General features: G+C 42.6%; 1 protein-coding gene across 1 annotated transcript in view; it reads left to right on the top strand.

Moving 5' to 3' along the window:
• The window catches only part of MTCL1 (microtubule crosslinking factor 1), a 398239-nt gene that overhangs the window by 235845 nt on the left and 145771 nt on the right, over positions 1-16623 (top strand). Inside the window, 1 exon segment of the mRNA XM_033934045.1 lies at positions 12536-13861. Within this exon segment, the coding sequence (XP_033789936.1) occupies positions 12536-13861 (1326 nt within the window).

Here is a 16623-nt window from a genome sequence, read left to right as displayed (position 1 = left end):
TTAGAGCTCCAAGGAAAGAAGTGTAGATAGATAAAAGAAGAAGTCCCAGGACAAAGCCCTGAGGCACACTGTCCAATAGCAGAATGGCAGTGGAGGAGGCTCCTCCAGAGCATACGCTAAAAGTTCAACAGGAAATAGGAAGAAAACCATGAGATAACAGAGCCCTGAAACCTAAGCGAGGGCAGCGTATCGATGAGCAGGCAGTAATCAACAGTGTCAAACGCCACAGATAGATCAAGGAGTAAGAGGATAGAGTAGATCAGTGTTCTTCAACTGCCGGTCCGTGGACCAGTGCTGGTCTGCGCAGGGCCGGAGAGATTGATGAGCTGCAATTTCCTGCCGAGGGCCGGCGAGATCATGGGGAACCTTCAACAGTGGCTTTCTCCCCTCCCAGCAGCTCTCGGTATTTGCCAATGCAGCAATTCACTAAGGCAGCCTTGGAGCATTAGCTGAGTCGTGGCTGCCTCTGATGATGCAACTTCCTCTTTCCTCAGAGGCGGCGCAAGCAATCAAAGGACCCAAGGCTGCCTTAGTGAATCGCTGCGCTAGCAAGTACCAAGAGCTTCTGGGAGGGGAAAAAGCCACTGTTGAAGGCTGGGAAGCTGCTGGACAAGGGAAAATAAAGGGACAGCTGCTTCTGGACCTGGAGGGAAGGAGAAGGAGAGATGCTGCTGGGAGGGGAAGAGAGAAAGGAAAGGGAAGAGAGTTACTGCTGGACATTAGGAGGAGGGAAGGGAGAAGGAAAAAAGGAAGGAAACAGCTGGCAGGGAGATTAGAGGAGGGGAAGGGGAGAGACGGGAATGAGAAAGTAGAGAGATTGATGATGGGAAGGGGTCAGCAGAGAAATAAGGAGAGAGAGACAAAGATGCTAGATCTGGTGTAGGAGAGATAAAAATGAAGAGAGCAGTGAAGCTGGAATGAATCATGTAAAATGGAGAGAGGGGGTACAGGCTGGATGGAAAGGGGAAAGGGGAGAGGGGCATAGAAAGAAGGCAGATACCATATGGAAGGGGGAGAGGGCAGATAGTGGATAGAAGGGGCAGATGCTGGATTGAAGAGACAGAGAGGGCAGACGCTGGAGGGAAGAAAGTGAAAAGAAGATGAAAGCAGAAACCAGAGACAACAAAAGGTAGAAAAAATAATTTTATTTCTATTTTGTGATTAGAATATATCAGATTTGAAATATGTATCCTGCTAGAGCTGGTATTAGACATAACTGGGGACTGCAAAGCCCAGGCAGTGCTTCTTTAGCATCCAGCTGGCTTAGGGTTCTCTCACCAGGGGGCAGTTGCCCTAGTTGCACTCCTCTAACACTATTCCTGTGATGTGTGGCTGCGTAGCATTCTGTAGTAATTTGTTTTATTCAGTTTTCTTGATAGTAGAGGGGATATATGTGAAGGGGAGAGGAGACAGGGATTTTGTTGATCCTTGCTCTGTATTATTTGTATTTATAAAATGACAAATGTACAGAATATTGTTTCTTTTTATACTTTAATAAAATACGTTCAATATAAAATCATAACTGAGGCTTGTGCAGATGGGATCAGATGGTTTGCGGGGACCAAGCTTGCGGAGATGGGGCAGAAATGGGATTTTTTAAATTTCAGTCCTAGTAGTTTGCAGGTCCACAAAATAATTATTTTATTTTCGCTGGTCCATAGGTGTAAAAAGGTTGAAGAACACTTTGGATTTGGCCTTTGGATTTAGCCAGGAGCAGGCCATTGGAGACTCTAGCAAGGACAGTTTCCATAGAATGAAGCAGGTCAAGGAGAGCTCGAGATGAAAGAAAGTCAAGACTGGCGGTGAACAGCACGTTCAAGTAGCTTGGATAAGAAGGGGAGGAGGGAGATGGGGCAATAATAGAGGGGAAGATATTGTCCAGTTAAGGTTTTTTTTGAGATGCGGTGTAACTATACTGTGTTTGAAGGCGTCAGGTACAGTTGCAGTGGAGAGTGATAGGTTAAGGATATGGCAGATAGAGTGGGGGATCCCAACACTCGCTGGGGAAGTAAAGTGCTAGATAATCACCAAGGAAAAGTTGAAACTAAATAACATAATAAACAGTCCCTGATTGTCAGAGTTATATACATTGTATCATCTTCATAAGTGCTCAGAAAAAAAAAAAAGTGTTTTAAAGAGACCAGACTTTAGGCACCAGCCCCAGCTGTCTATTTCTCTTCTTTTTTTTCAATCAGAGCACTTTTTGTAACTTAATATCATAAGCAAAACGTCAGCTGTTGAAAAAACATTTATCAAGATTTGAAGAAAGAAATTTATGTTATGCTGCAGCTGGGCAGCCGTGCGGGTTTTGATGCGTTTCGCGACAAGGCTGCTTTAGAAAACCCGACGTAGATTTTACAGGGCACAAGTTTACAGCGAGACCAGCGCATGTAAAATCTATGTCGGGTTTTCTGAAGCAGCCTTGTCGTGAAACGTTGGGGAGGGGGGCGAGGAATAGGAGAAAATATAAAACTGTTGGCCTCAATGTATTTTCTGTATCTTCCAGTTACTATACTTGTTATTGTTGACATCTGTTTGATTTTTGCACTGCCTCAATAAAATATATTATAAAAAATAAAAAATCACCAAGGATAAGGGAAGGAGACAAAAGTTCGAGAAATACAGAGAGCCAGGAGTCAAGGTCAGTGAGAAATGAGGCTAGGGATTTGTCAGGAGGTTGATAAATGACTGCTATTTGGAGAGGAAGGTGAGCGAATAGATGGATGGAGTGGACTTCAAAGGAGGAGAAGCAGTGATATTGAGGTAGACAAAGAGGTTGAAATGTACAGGAGGGAGAGAGTAACAGCCCCACCCCTCCTCCATGACCTAATGGGCAAGGTGTTTGAGAGAAATAACCTGAGTGTCATAGGGTAGCGACTGAAACCAAGTTTTCAGGGGAGAGCTAGGTTTCAGTTGGTGCCAGCAGGTAGAAAGAATAAGAGATAAAGAGGTCATGGACGGAAGCGAGCTTATTAGAGATAAAGCAGAAATTCCACAAGGTAGAGAAGAACAGAAATAAGATTGGAGACGTAGTGGTGTGATCTGCATGAGTAGAGTGAAACTTGATAAGGGGGGCCAGGATTGGGGTTGATGTCCCCAGCAGTGAGCAAAAGGAGGAGCAGAAGAGTGTGGAGGAGAGTAGGGGGAGGGGCAATGATGGTGATGCAGACGAGATGCTGTCAAGATAGGTATGGGGAGGGGTGAAGGAGGGGGAGAAATTGTTGAAGCCTTATAGCTGTGATGAAGGTGGGTTGAAGGGATGGTGAGGTGGCGAGTTTAAAAAGTGGACAAAGTAGACTTGAGGAATGCAGTAATTTGGGGTGGAGGGGGAGATTGGGTAAGGTCATTATTAAGAGAAAAAAGCATAATGGAGCCCTAGACTAGAACAGGGGTGGGCAATTCCGGTCCTCGAGAGCCACAACCCAGTCGGGTATTCAAGATTTCCACAATGAATATGCATGAGATTGATTTGCATACAATGGAAGCAGTCCATGCAAATTAATCTCATGCATATTGATTGCGGAAATCTTGAAAACCCGACTGGGTTGTGGCTCTCAAGGACCGGAATTGCCTACCCCTGGACAAGAAGAATGACTGGTCACAAGAGCAGTGGTGGGATTTGATCCCACAACTTCTGAGTCCAGAGGCAGCAACTCTAGCACTAGACCAGCTAGTTTCTTGGTGTAAGGAAAGGGTGACTTAAGTGATAGTCAAGAGGGCCATGATGAAAGGTTTGGAAATAGGAGCTTCAGTTAGTGATGCTTTGCTCTTGTCAGGATCAGCTTTAGGATTGTTGATGTTAATTAATAGGAGTATAAATGTAATGTGAGCCTTGGGGTAGGTGGGCTGAGTGGCAAAGTGGGAGGGCCTAAGCAACAGGGATGTGTGCACAGTGTGGCTATGGAATCAATCTCTTATGATGCCCCTAAGAGCAAGCAGAGATGAGAGAGAGCTCTAGGGAAATTTCAATCATGTGATTAGAAGGGTGATTCAGAGGGGTATGCAGACTGCAGAAGTCCTGTTTCAGGGGACTGCAGATCCAAGCTTCTCAGTGGTATACAGAAATAAAGGTTTAAGAGCTGGAAGCAGCCTGCAGAGGAGAGAAAATGATCCTGGCAACCTTTGCAATACTTAGCTCGTGTAAAACAAACCTGTGTGCATCACAGATGAAATTCATATAAATGCATCCACTGATATCATTTTTTTTGTTTTGGGGGGTGTCTTAAAACAACTTATGTGTGGGACAATGCAAGCAGACAGCTTCATGTATGTGAAATGGCTTTCGGAGGGGGGGGGGAGAGGGGTGGCTTCTGTGGGACATACATACACACTTTTAATACACCTGCATACCATTTTTCCTACACAGAAGTATAGCTACATGCAAGCAGACTGCTCCACTGATGAGTCGCCCTCATGCAACGCCGCATCTCCAGTCCAGCCAGAAATTTTGAGAGTAGACAAAGCGATGGGGTTGGATGGTTTACATCCGAGGGTACTGAAGGAACTTAGGGAAGTTCTGGTGGCTCCACTGGCTGACCTTTTCTATGCTTCGCTAGAGGCAAGAGTGCTGACCTTTTATATGCACTTGTTGAAAAAAAAATCTTCCCTTAACCCTATCTAAGGTGGGGCAGCGGCGGCAGAGACCTCCATAAAGGCACTACTACCAAAACTAAAACATAACTAAATAAATGAATGAAAGGGAAGTCCTCAGTCTTCACAGTTTTCTACAGAACACAAAGACCCTCTATGCACAGCTCCCACATTCGTAAAACCTTTCCCGTGTTACACAACAGCTGTACCCATTTTAAAAAAGTCTGCGGCAGGAGGGAGTGGGCATCTTTCTTGCCTAATTTCTGCATGGAATATGGGGGGGGGGGGTAATCGATGGGAGGTAGCAATGGTGGGGGGGGGCAGTTTTTTGTGGGCTACAAGGAATCGAGGCTGGTGGCAAGTCTGAGCTGTTTTATTTTCCTATCAATGCCTGAGCCAATCAATGACAGGAAGGTAAGGCTCAGACCCTTCTGATAAATATCAGCCCCGATCCTCGTAACTGGGGGGGGGGGGGGGGTATTTTTAAGAATCACCCGGAGAAGTCATTTTAATATTAATGACCTCGTAAGACTACAGTTTTAATATCCATGACTTCATTGTATTAACATTTGCATAGTACATTCGTAGACGGCTAGAAAGCAAGGAAAAATCCACGGTGAGCTGTTTTAATAATTGGGTGGTAAAATCCATTCATTTAATGAATGGTTTAGTGCAGTGGTCTCAAACTCAAACCCTTTGCAGGGCCACATTTTGGATTTGTAGGTACTTGGAGGGCCTCACAAAAAAATAGTTAATGTCTTATTAAAGAAATGACAATTTTTAACGAGGTAAAACTCTTTTATAGTTTATAAATTTTCCTTTTGGCTAAGTCTTTCAAATAATATTGTAATTTATGGCTATAGAGACATATGATCAAGAAACTGTTTTATTTTACTTGTGTGATTTTGATAAACATACCGAGGGCCTCAAAATAGTACCTGGCGGGCCGCATGTGGCCCCCGGGCCGCAAGTTTGAGACCACTGGTTTAGTGCCATCGTTATATGCATAGTGACTTTAGAGAATTGGCTTCTGTGACATCTAAGCAGCAAACTGAGAGAATAAGTGGAAACTGCTTAAGTGTCCAATTTGAGAAACTCAATGAATAAGCGTGGAACACTATCTATGGTACATAATGTATTTAAAACAGAGAAAAAAGGACCTCAAAAAACCCTTAGATCACAATCAATAAAGTTATGAACAATCGGGGTTAGGTTTTCATCACTGGTCCAAAAACTCTGTATAAATCTTTTAAATATTTTTAACTTACTTTTACATTTTTTAATTTTTTTAAATGCAATAAAATCATAAATAATGATTGTGAATATTCTCTAAATCATTTAAAGAGCAAGTAAAGATTTAAAGCCGGCAAATTTGTTTGAGGCTTTCTACAATATAAGATAAATCAGGCACTTATCTTAATTGCCCAACGGAGGCCCAACCGTTTCGCTCTACGGGCTTCTTCAGGGGTAATGATAAGATACAACTCTGTGCCGGTACTAAGTTTGCTCAATATGTTCTGTGGTGTAGCTGCGTGTCTCCTTGCTAACAAGCAAATTTGCCGGCTTTAAATCTTTACTTGCTCTTTAAATGATTTAGAGAATATTCACAATCATTATTTATGATTTTATTGCATTTAAAAAAATTAAAAAATGTAAAAGTAAGTTAAAAATATTTAAAAGATTTATACAGAGTTTTTGGACCAGTGATGAAAACCTAACCCCGATTGTTCATAACTTTATTGATTGTGATCTAGGGGTTTTTTGAGGTCCTTTTTTCTCTGTTTTAAATACATTATGTACCATAGATAGTGTTCCACGCTTATTCATCTAAGCAGCAAAGCCAGACAGTCAGGTTGAGATTTGGGACTTGATTATCAGTGAGAATTACAATGCACCCAACCCTCAATTCAATCTGCTCTGTCAATTCAGTATACAGTGGAACCTTGGTTTACAAGCATAATTCGTTCCAGAAGCATGCTCGTAAACCAAACTACTCGTATATCAAAGCGAGTTTCCCCATAGGAAGTAAGGGAAACTTGCTTGATTTGTTCTCCCCCCCACCTCCTCTCCCCTCCCCCCCCCGAGGCCAGTGGCGCTGCTCCACCATCCCGAGAACTGACATCGCCCCCGCCTGCACAGAAGCCTTACCCCATCTGGCACCAGCACGCAGCCCCAGGACGTGCTGATGCTGGTGAACGAAGATCCTTCCTGTTGCCTGGGCCTTGAGTATCTGCGCATGCTCAAAGCCTTCTGGCTCTCGCTCTCTCCGAGAATCTCCTATGGGCTGCGTGCCGGTGCCAGGTGAGGTAAGGCTTCTGTTTAGGAGTTGCCAGTTCGCAGGGGGGGGTGGGGGGGGAAGGAGCGATGCCGGTTCTTGGGGGGTGCTCGCAAATCGAGTCAACGCTCAGTTTGCAAGTCACGATTTGCGAGAATGTTTTGCTCATCTTGCAAAACACTCGCAAACCGAGGTTTGACTGTATACTTTTTTAGTTATTAATGCCCCTTCATTATCCTTTGTCCATACTTTCAATGAGAATAATGCAGCGTGGGCTGTATCATGGGTCATATACTTTATTTTAACTGCAGTTTTTGTGGGAATATTATCTATTGGGATTTATTACCTGCCTTTATGAAGAGATCTGCCCAAGGGGGTGTACGACAGATAGAGTTCAACATAAAACTTACAATTTTGTTAACAGCATAACAATAGCAATTGATCAAATATAAACATAAATACAACCCAAGAGGTAAGAATAAGACTATCATGAAACAGTATAAAAAAATATACACATTTAATTCAAATAGCTGAGATATAATACAATGTCAGCATAATATCTATGAAACATCTGAACATTCTAATGTGTGATTATTATAACGTACCACTTTTTTAAAACCGCTTTTTATCTTTTATTTTTTTTTTTTCTAACAATGTTTTCCACTTAAGTTAGGCGAATGTAAGGTACCTTATATAGAATATGGGCCTTAGTGCTGATTTTCTTTTTTTGGTGCCCTTTATAGAATTCCCCCCCCCCCCCATTGCTCTTTCTGCTTTCCGCTGATTTTAAAATATATACGGTCGTCTAAGTAATATTGGGTAAATAAAGAGTATCAGTGCAAACAGAGGGGCTTCTATTTGGATAGTGATGGCTGAAAGGAGGCCAAACTGTACTTCTGAAGAACATCCAACTGCTGTGCTAATAATTCCAGATCAGACGCTTGGCCAGGAAGGGCAGGGTCAATGCAGAACCGATGCAATGCAGCCTGAGGCTATATGAAGTGTTTAGCATGAAGGTGCACAGGCAAAAAAGAAAAAGAAATAGGTGAGGAGTGGCCTAGTGGTAGAGCTGCTGCCTCTGCACCCAGAGGTTGTGGGATCAAATCTCAACACTGTTCTTTGTTTCCCTGGGCAAGCCACTCAATCCTCCATTGCTCTAGGTACGAATTAAGAACGTGTATATATGTAAACTGCTTTGAATGTATACCACAAAAATGCAGTATAAAAGTCCCATTCCCTTTTCAATTTTCCCCATTTTGGGGGGAGTTTGTGATTAGTTTCACAAATTTGTTTTAATAATAATTTTTATAATATTCGTTAATCAACTTAATGTATGTTAACATGTTGGTTAGTGCACATTAATTCAGCTTAGCATCCATTCAAAATTTTAAGGTGCTCTAATAAATTCCTAGCATTTATATGTGCTAATCAATTTTTAGCAAATGTGCTCTTGATATTTTTCTACCAAAACTACATGTCAGCCATGGAGCCAAGATTAAATTCCAGCATTTTAATGAATTCCTAATGCTTAGCTGCAGTGTCAGAAGGAACCAACTAAACCAGCTTACATGGTGAGCTTTTTCTATGCCAGCAAAGATATTTCATTGGGATCTGAAGAAATAGGAACAGACAAGGATAGTATTATAACACCCACTTCAGGGCGGCTCTGGGTCTGGGGCCCAACCTGGCTGGAGTTCCCCGAAGGCAGTCTCAAGATTCGGTCCCTCCCTCAGTTAGCGCTTGGTGCTTCCACCTGGGGAAAAGAAGTATTAGTGAGTGGATTCACCCTCTTCTCACCCCAAGAAAAAATCCAGAAAAGCTTCTGGGAACAAGATTGGCTAATAAACTGATTTATTTGAACTACAGTATGTACATAGGCTTAATCAATAAACAAACAGTCAGGAATAGCTTTTAACAATTCCAATACTTCCATACTTAAACCAATACTAGTGCAGTTAATTCAGTAGCATTTATATACTATTCAAACCTTTTTTTTTTTTTTTTTTTAAATCTTTATTGATTTTCAAACTTCGACAGTGCAATACATGACTGTGTACCTAGATTTCCTCCTTCCCTTTCTAATCCACCCTTACCTAATCTCCAAGTTCTCACCCAATCCATGGAAACTCTTAGGGCTAGGTGGGTACTGTCCTTCCCTACTGGTAGGCCTACCCTCTGTGGCAGCCTCCTCATGATTATCCCCTAGTTTTGAGGGCTCCAGTCCTCCCAAGAGTGCTCCACCTGTACCACTAGTCTCCAGGGAGCCTTTTCCCTTGTTGGGCTGCTGGTGCCAATTGCACCCAAGTGAAGCGGTCTGGCACCTCTATTAGGCTACTAGTGCTGATCCACACTCTGGTAGCCTTCCCCTCCTTCAAAAGGAGCATCTGGGTTAGCTCCTTGCTGTGGTCCCAATTTGGCGACCACCAGTAACAGGGATCCCTATAGAGGGTTGCCTGCTCTTCTGGGCCCTCAGGCACCAATAGTGCCTCTGCAGGCCCTTCTGCCCAGAGCTGCTCCCAGAAGCTGCTTTACTTTGAGCCTAACTCCCCAAGGGTTACTGCTCCCAAGGGTTGCTTCTTTCCTGAGCTCTCTGATCCCAAAAGTTACTGATTTGTTTCTTCAAGAGTTCCCCAAGTGGTACACCTCTGCTGGTATACAGCATACCAGCTCTAAAAAGGAGCTCTTTGTTAGTCAGTGATAGAGTTTCCCATATAGGGAGCTACCATCCAAATGAATATAATGTATACATTTGACTCTATGCAGTTCAAACTCATAGATTCCAGACTCTTCAGAATCAGTTTCCAAATCCCTGGGCTTGCCTCCCCACTGTTTTCTTCCTCCTTTAAACTCATAGGGAATGGATTTCCACTTCCCCTATTCTGATTCAGCTCTGCTCAATTCATATCACGATTTTCTATCGTGCCAGATTTTAAGAATAAATGGGACGCCCATGTGGGATCCCTAAGAGGGTCAGGGCAAAACACTAGCTAATCTTAAGGGGAGGGTCTATAGTGGGCAGACTTGATGGGCCTTGGCCCTTTTCTGCCGTCATCTTTCTATGTTTCTATGTTTCATATGAATTTAAGCCCACAAGCTTTATTCCCACTCATGAAATAATCTCTTAAAATGTATAACATTTCACCTAAGTGTCTGAATGTTCATCTCTCAGTACATAATTTGCATAGAGTGTTAACCGAACCTCTCTGCACACTCAGCCATGTGACTTTCACAAATTGGATACACAAATTCTCAGGCAGAAACCCTTTTTCAGTTTTAACACAGATTTAATTGCTGGTTTCAAACCCATCATTCGCAAGCACCTCTTTCCAAGCCCCCATGGGGGTTTCAGCATACATATTTTACAGTATTAGGAAACATCATTTCATGCCTATATGATGCATTTCAAGATCCTAATGAATGGGTCTTGCAAGATAATGTGTTAACTGTTAACGAAATGTAGCAGAGCACTGTGCTGTGTGCGGATCCTGTAGAATTTCCCTCGAGTCTTTTCTGGTATTGTAGACTCAACTTTCGATTAGCTGTCTAATGACTATTATAACTACTGTGCAGTAATTTACAAATCTCTTGTGCTTTCCTATTTAAATTGTAATAATTTCATATTTCTGTTTGAAGGAATATTAAGACTGTCATTTTTGGGATTTGGCCCTGACTGATCTGAGGCTTCCCTTTTGTTCTGCATATGAAGTCAGTTGGAGGCCTGATTTATGGTCTGTAGGGCAGGGCTTTGCGCCTGGATTTGGGAGGGGGAGTTTATGCAGGGGTATGGAATCTTGTGGAAGGGAGGAGGGAGGGGAGATGGGCGGGGTGGGAATAACCAGAGCTACTTGCATTGTGGTTTGCATGTTTTGCATTGAGGGCCAGGTGCCTACTGATGTGTATTACTACTGCTAATAACAAAGATGGGATGCACTAAAGGCTTAAAACCCCGTGTGTGTGTGTGTGAGTGTGTATGGGGGGGGAGGGGCAATGGGTAATAGATTGCCTGATTTTCAGTGCCACTTAACCAGCCAGCAACTACTCCTGGCCACTTAAATAGCACTTAGCTGGCTAAGTGCTAATAGTCAGCACAAGATGGCCACTGAATATTATTTATTTTAAAAATTTCTACACCGTCTAAAGACCTAAGTGGTTTACAAAGTAAACATACATAGTCATGTATACACAAATAATCAGTACAACATTATCTACTCACTCCTTCAAAGTTGTCTAACTTACTAAAACTAGCACGTGGCTAATAAGACTTCAATAAAACAGATTATCATAATCTGAAACATTACTACCTAATAAAAGGTTTCACAAACGAGACATCACTACCTAGTAAAAAGCTTTCACAAACAAATATGTTTTTAGTTACTTCTTAAAAGACATCTTGTCTTTACATAGTCTTAAATATCCTGGTAAAGCATTCCATTTCAGAGGACCCACCACAGAAATGGCTGTTGCTTGAGTCGTCTTGTAATGACTTTCACCCAGCACCTCTGTTGATATCCTCATGGCAGATTCTGATCTTAACATTCTAGCAATTGGCAGCTAGCCCGATCACCAGCTGTGTCATGCGACGTAGCTGGTTAGCGCCAATATTCATTGGCTGACTGGCTACGTTTAGTGGCCAGATAGACTTGCATAAACAGCAGGTCTATCTTCGGCTGCTATAACTTTAGCTGGCCAGCCAATGAATATTGGCTTAACCGACTATGTTTCTAGCGGCCAAGAAAAATCCTGGAACTTCATTGCTGGTCGCTGGATATGGCCTGGCATTGAATTTCTGGGTTTTCTGCCAAACACGGTAAATAGCCAGGCTGCCTACCGTGGTCTGAATATCAGGTCCAAAGTGTTTTTAAGTGTGTTTAGGTTTTTAGTAAACAGACCCATTAGAGTTTATGTATTTCACAAACACTAATAAATGTATGAATTATAGGTTTTATCATACCTGATGATTCTTAGAAGTGGCTTTACTGCTACTAAAATATATTAAATATAATTTTTTTTCCTTTTTTTATTTGAGGTTTTAAAAATGCTTTGCAAGACAGCTGAATAGCTAAATTTTACTGCTCAATTATATGCATAACACTCAGAGCTCCTTTTATCAAAGTGCGCTAGCGGGGTTAGTGCGTTGGACATTTAATCACGCACTAACCCCCGCGGCAAGCCAAAAAACTAATGCCTCGTCCATGGAGGCGTTAGCGACTGGCGTGGCAGGCGGTTTAACGTGCGGTATTCCACGGGTTAAACCCCTACCGTGCCTTGATAAAAGGACCCCTCAATGTTAAATTCGCTAAAATCATAGCTAATATATCAATTTCTTAAAGTTTTTTTTCCTTCTGAAAGTGAACTGAATGTAGCTACTGGAAGGAAGGAAAAAATAATAAAATATATTTTCAGATTATTCTTTATTTATATTGTTTTTCTTTTCTAAAGAATTTCAAGGTTTAGAAAGTGCTGTATAGAAAGTGGAAACACAACTGACATCCTTTTATCATCAAACTAAATATTGATAGTAACTGACAAGGTTTTATTGAATCTTAGCTTGAACTATTTTTAAACCTATAAATGTAAACTTCCCATATTAAAGAGGCTTTAAATGCAGTGATAAGTTTCCCGAAAGTGACAACTTTTGCGCTTATTTTTTTGTATCTCTTCTCTTAACAGGAAGATAGTTCTGATTTGAAGTGCCAACTTCAGTTTGCCAAAGAAGAAGCAGCACTTATGCGTAAGAAGATGGCCAAGCTGGGAAGAGAAAAAGATGAACTGGAACAGGAATTGCAGAAATACAAGTCAGTATATGGAGATGTGGATAGCCCTCTATCAACAGGGGAAACAGGTGGTCCACCTAGCACCAGGGAAGGTGAGCTGAAGCTCCGACTCAAATTGGTAGAAGAGGAAGCTAACATCTTGGGCAGGAAGATTGTGGAGCTGGAAGTGGAAAACAGAGGCATTAAAGCTGAGATGGAGGACATGAGATGCCAGTATGAGAGAGAATGTTTTAGCCAAGACCATATTTCAAGCATTCCTACCTCACCATATGGCGACTCGGTGGAGTCTGCCACAGAACTTCATCGCCATTTGCAATTTGTTGAAGAGGAAGCGGAGCTGTTGAGGAGATCAATTTCTGAGATTGAAGATCACAACAAACAGCTCACAAGTGAACTGAATAAATTTAAATTTGGGCCTGGCCAGGAGTTGGGCTGGATAGAAGACAGTGATACTAAATCTAGTGGTATCCTTCAAGAAGAGTTGAAATCTGCTCAAATGCAGATCAGTGATTTGAGTGGAAAAGTGATGAAACTTCAGTATGAGAACCGTGTGTTACTGTCTAATGTGCAGCGCTATGACCTGGCTTCCCACCTGGGGCTACACACTGCAAGTCCCCGGGACAGTGATGCTGATAGTGACACAGGAAAGAAAGAGAGTGACAGTGAAGATGGACGTCCTCAGCCAAAGAGAGAAGGACCTATTGGAGGTGAGAGTGATTCAGAAGAGGTTTATGAGAAGACATCAGGGTTTGGGAGTGGGAAACCATCAGAGGTCAATGACCTAATCATCTGTTCCTCTGAGTTGATGAGAATCAGAGAGGATACAGAGTATCTAATGAGCATCAAGGGTGAAGCAGAGCGACTAGAAAGGACTGTTGACCATATCATTACCGATACAGACTGCTTGATTTATGATGCTAAGGTACACATAAGCAGCAACTCCTCTAAGCAGTCACTGAAAAGCAGTGATGAGAAAAGAGAGGTGACAAACCAGCCTGAACTCTTGAACACTCTTAATTCTCGAATGAAGGCCTTTAGAAAAGAGTTACAGGTCTTTTTAGAAAAAGTTGACCATGTTGGGGCAGGCCTGAAAGAACACGTGGAAGACCTCTCCCCAGTGCCCCATCTCACGGAATCTTCCAGTTTCTTGTCTACTATGACATCAATGTCTCGAGATTCTCCCATTAGTAACTTAGGAAAGGAGCTGACCACAGACTTCCAGGTAAGTTAGCAAAGTCTTTTGTGTTTCCTGTTTTTACCTCTTTTTGCTTCCTTCTTGTTTGCTTCGCAGTGCAAAAGCTAATTTACTCTTGGCTGCTTTGTTATGGTTTCAAGTGTGTTCGTTTGTACGCAAAATTGTAAATACTAATATTCCCTTTTTTATTTTCATTTGCTCAAAATAGTTCAGAGGCGGTTCCTAGTATTTTGAGTCTAAGTAAATGAAGATAACAAGAGTTTATTTTGTTTAAAACAAAAAAAATTGTTATCCTGATTCTCAAAAGCAAAGAGAATTTTGTATCCAAGCAGTGTAGCAATTTCAGAGGCCTTTTTACTAAAGTGTGTTAAGGCAGTTAATGCATGAATATGCGCACGGTAACTGTGCCCGCATATATGCTGTAACTGTTTCTGTGTAGGCTTAGCGGTTAGTATGCACAAATTTGTGCATTAAGAGTATTTTGTGTTAGGGGCAGTAACTAGGTAGGTAATAGGTGGAGATCAATGTGCAGGAAGTATATGATGCAAACAGTATGCGTGGCTAACTGGCACGCGTCCACTTTGCACAGGTCCACTTAGGGCTAGATTCACTAAGCAAACTGATCGTGTACCGATCAGTTTGCGACCCCTTTGCGACCCGCTTTTCCTCCGACCCAATTCACTAACCTCTGTGCCGATCCGACTCCGATCCGTGCGTGAAAATGAGGGGAAACGGCTTGCAAAGTAGGCAGGGATGCGATTCACTAAACAAATCTGGGACATGGACTGGGCTGGCCAATCAACAGAAGAAGCGACTGCTGGGGACCAGTCGTACACGTCCCTGCCAACTCTCCTGCTCCATTGCCGCCCTGCTCTCTGCCCCGATCTTCCAGCCCTGCTCAGTTCCAAAATGCCATTGCTAAACTCAGCTCACAATCTATGAATAAAAAGCACTGAACACTCAAAATGGTGCCAGCATTTCTGTAAGACACTGACTCCTGTTTCCAACCACACAGTCATACTCCCTCTCTGTGGCTGACATCAATGCTGCCAATCATATGAAATGATTTTAATTAAAAAAAACATACTTCAATCAGTTGTGCTATTCAATCAAATTAGGCTCTAAATCAGTGAATCTCTACTTCCCCCTGCTGTCTGCCGCCCAGACTGATCTCTGCTGCCCCGACTCTGGATCTCTGCCATCTTCCCTGCAGTGCGAGCCCGTGGGTTTGAAGCGGGGCTGCACTATGGCGTGTTCCAGAACACGCCACAGTGCAGCCCCGCTTTAAACCCCGCGGGCTTGCATTCCAGGGAAGGCAGCAGAGAGCAGGAGAGTCAGGGCGGGTTAAGGCCTAGTAGGATTCACGTGTTTTGGCTGATTGACCCCCCCACCCCCCGCCTGCAAAAGTGTTTTCCTTGCATGGAGAGAGCATGCGCAGATCATCAACAGGTAAAGAGATGGTCTGTGCATGCGTTGGGATCGCTCAGTAGTGATCCCTGTGTTGGGGGGGGGGGCGTTCCTCCAATCGCCCCCATTTAAATATTTTCTCTTTGTGAATTGGTCAGCCTGCTGCAGATCGGGCACAGAGAGGCAGGTTAGTGAATCTAGCCCATAGTGCCTCCTAATTTGGAGGCACTAAACCCCAAATTCTGTATATGGCGCCTTAAGTTGCATGCACAAATCGGTGTGCACAATCTAATTGCTTAACAAGCCTAATCGGTGCCAATAATTGACAATTAACACCTCACAATTGATGGTAATTAGCACTAATTAGAAGTTACATGTACAGTTTGGTAGGCATATTCTATATAGTGCTGTGCAGATGTTCTAGTGGGCAGATCTGAAAAGGGAGCATGGTCAGGGAAGGAGCATGGGTGGATCGCAGGCATTCTTAAAATTTATGCGCACTGATATAGAATATGCTCGATGCACACAAACAAGTTTTGCACAGGTATTTAGGCCTGATTTTCCTAAAGCCAGGCCTAAATACCTAAAAGTTATGTCATGCATTAGTGCTTAATGCAATTCTGTAAGGTATGCATACCTTTTTATAGAATCGCAATACGTGCCATTCTAGTCAGTGCTGATTTTTTTTTTTCCTTTTTGGCACCTAAAGGTATCCACATTGATTAACTAGAATACTGTGTGCTAATGGATGTTTTTAATGCACGACTTGCAAAAAGCTGTGCTGGGCATGCCCCATCCCCCTTTAATAAATAGCTGCCATGCTAGATCTGCACTTACCACATGTTATTATTTTTGTGCGAAGGCACTGTAACTGCAAAATCTAACGTAATTTAGTAAAAAGGCCCCTCACTGTCATTTCTGGTGGCATTCTTTAAGTTTTTCCGTACCTGATTATTGAAGCATTTTAAAAACCATGATATTTTGTAAGTTGTGTTTTTTTGGAAAGCTGAATCACAGTTTGCTTACATAACCAAGGTTGGAGGGGCCAAGACACTTTAACCAAAGAAGGACTACTGTTGTAAGATGCTGCTGGTACTCAATGGGTGCATATCTAATCTGAGAACCGCCCCTGGATATGGCTTATCTGCACGGTACAAGTAAGGGTGGAGGAGCGTTCCGTTCTGAATCCTTCACATTTAGCGTGCTTGCTGCTAGTTTGACTCATGCATCTCTCATTGCATGCGCGCCTCATAACCGGTGTTTGCATTCTTTTTCTCTTCTTTCTCTTTTTGCTTTTCAGATATTTCAGCCCATCATTTTGCTCATTCTCATTTTGGTTTTGTTCTCTTCACTCTCTTACGCCACTGTGTTTAAGTTGTTTT

This window comes from Geotrypetes seraphini, chromosome 2 (assembly GCF_902459505.1).
Source record: "Geotrypetes seraphini chromosome 2, aGeoSer1.1, whole genome shotgun sequence".
Taxonomy (NCBI): Eukaryota; Metazoa; Chordata; class Amphibia; order Gymnophiona; family Dermophiidae; genus Geotrypetes; species Geotrypetes seraphini.
This window is presented reverse-complemented; position numbering and strand designations above follow the sequence as displayed.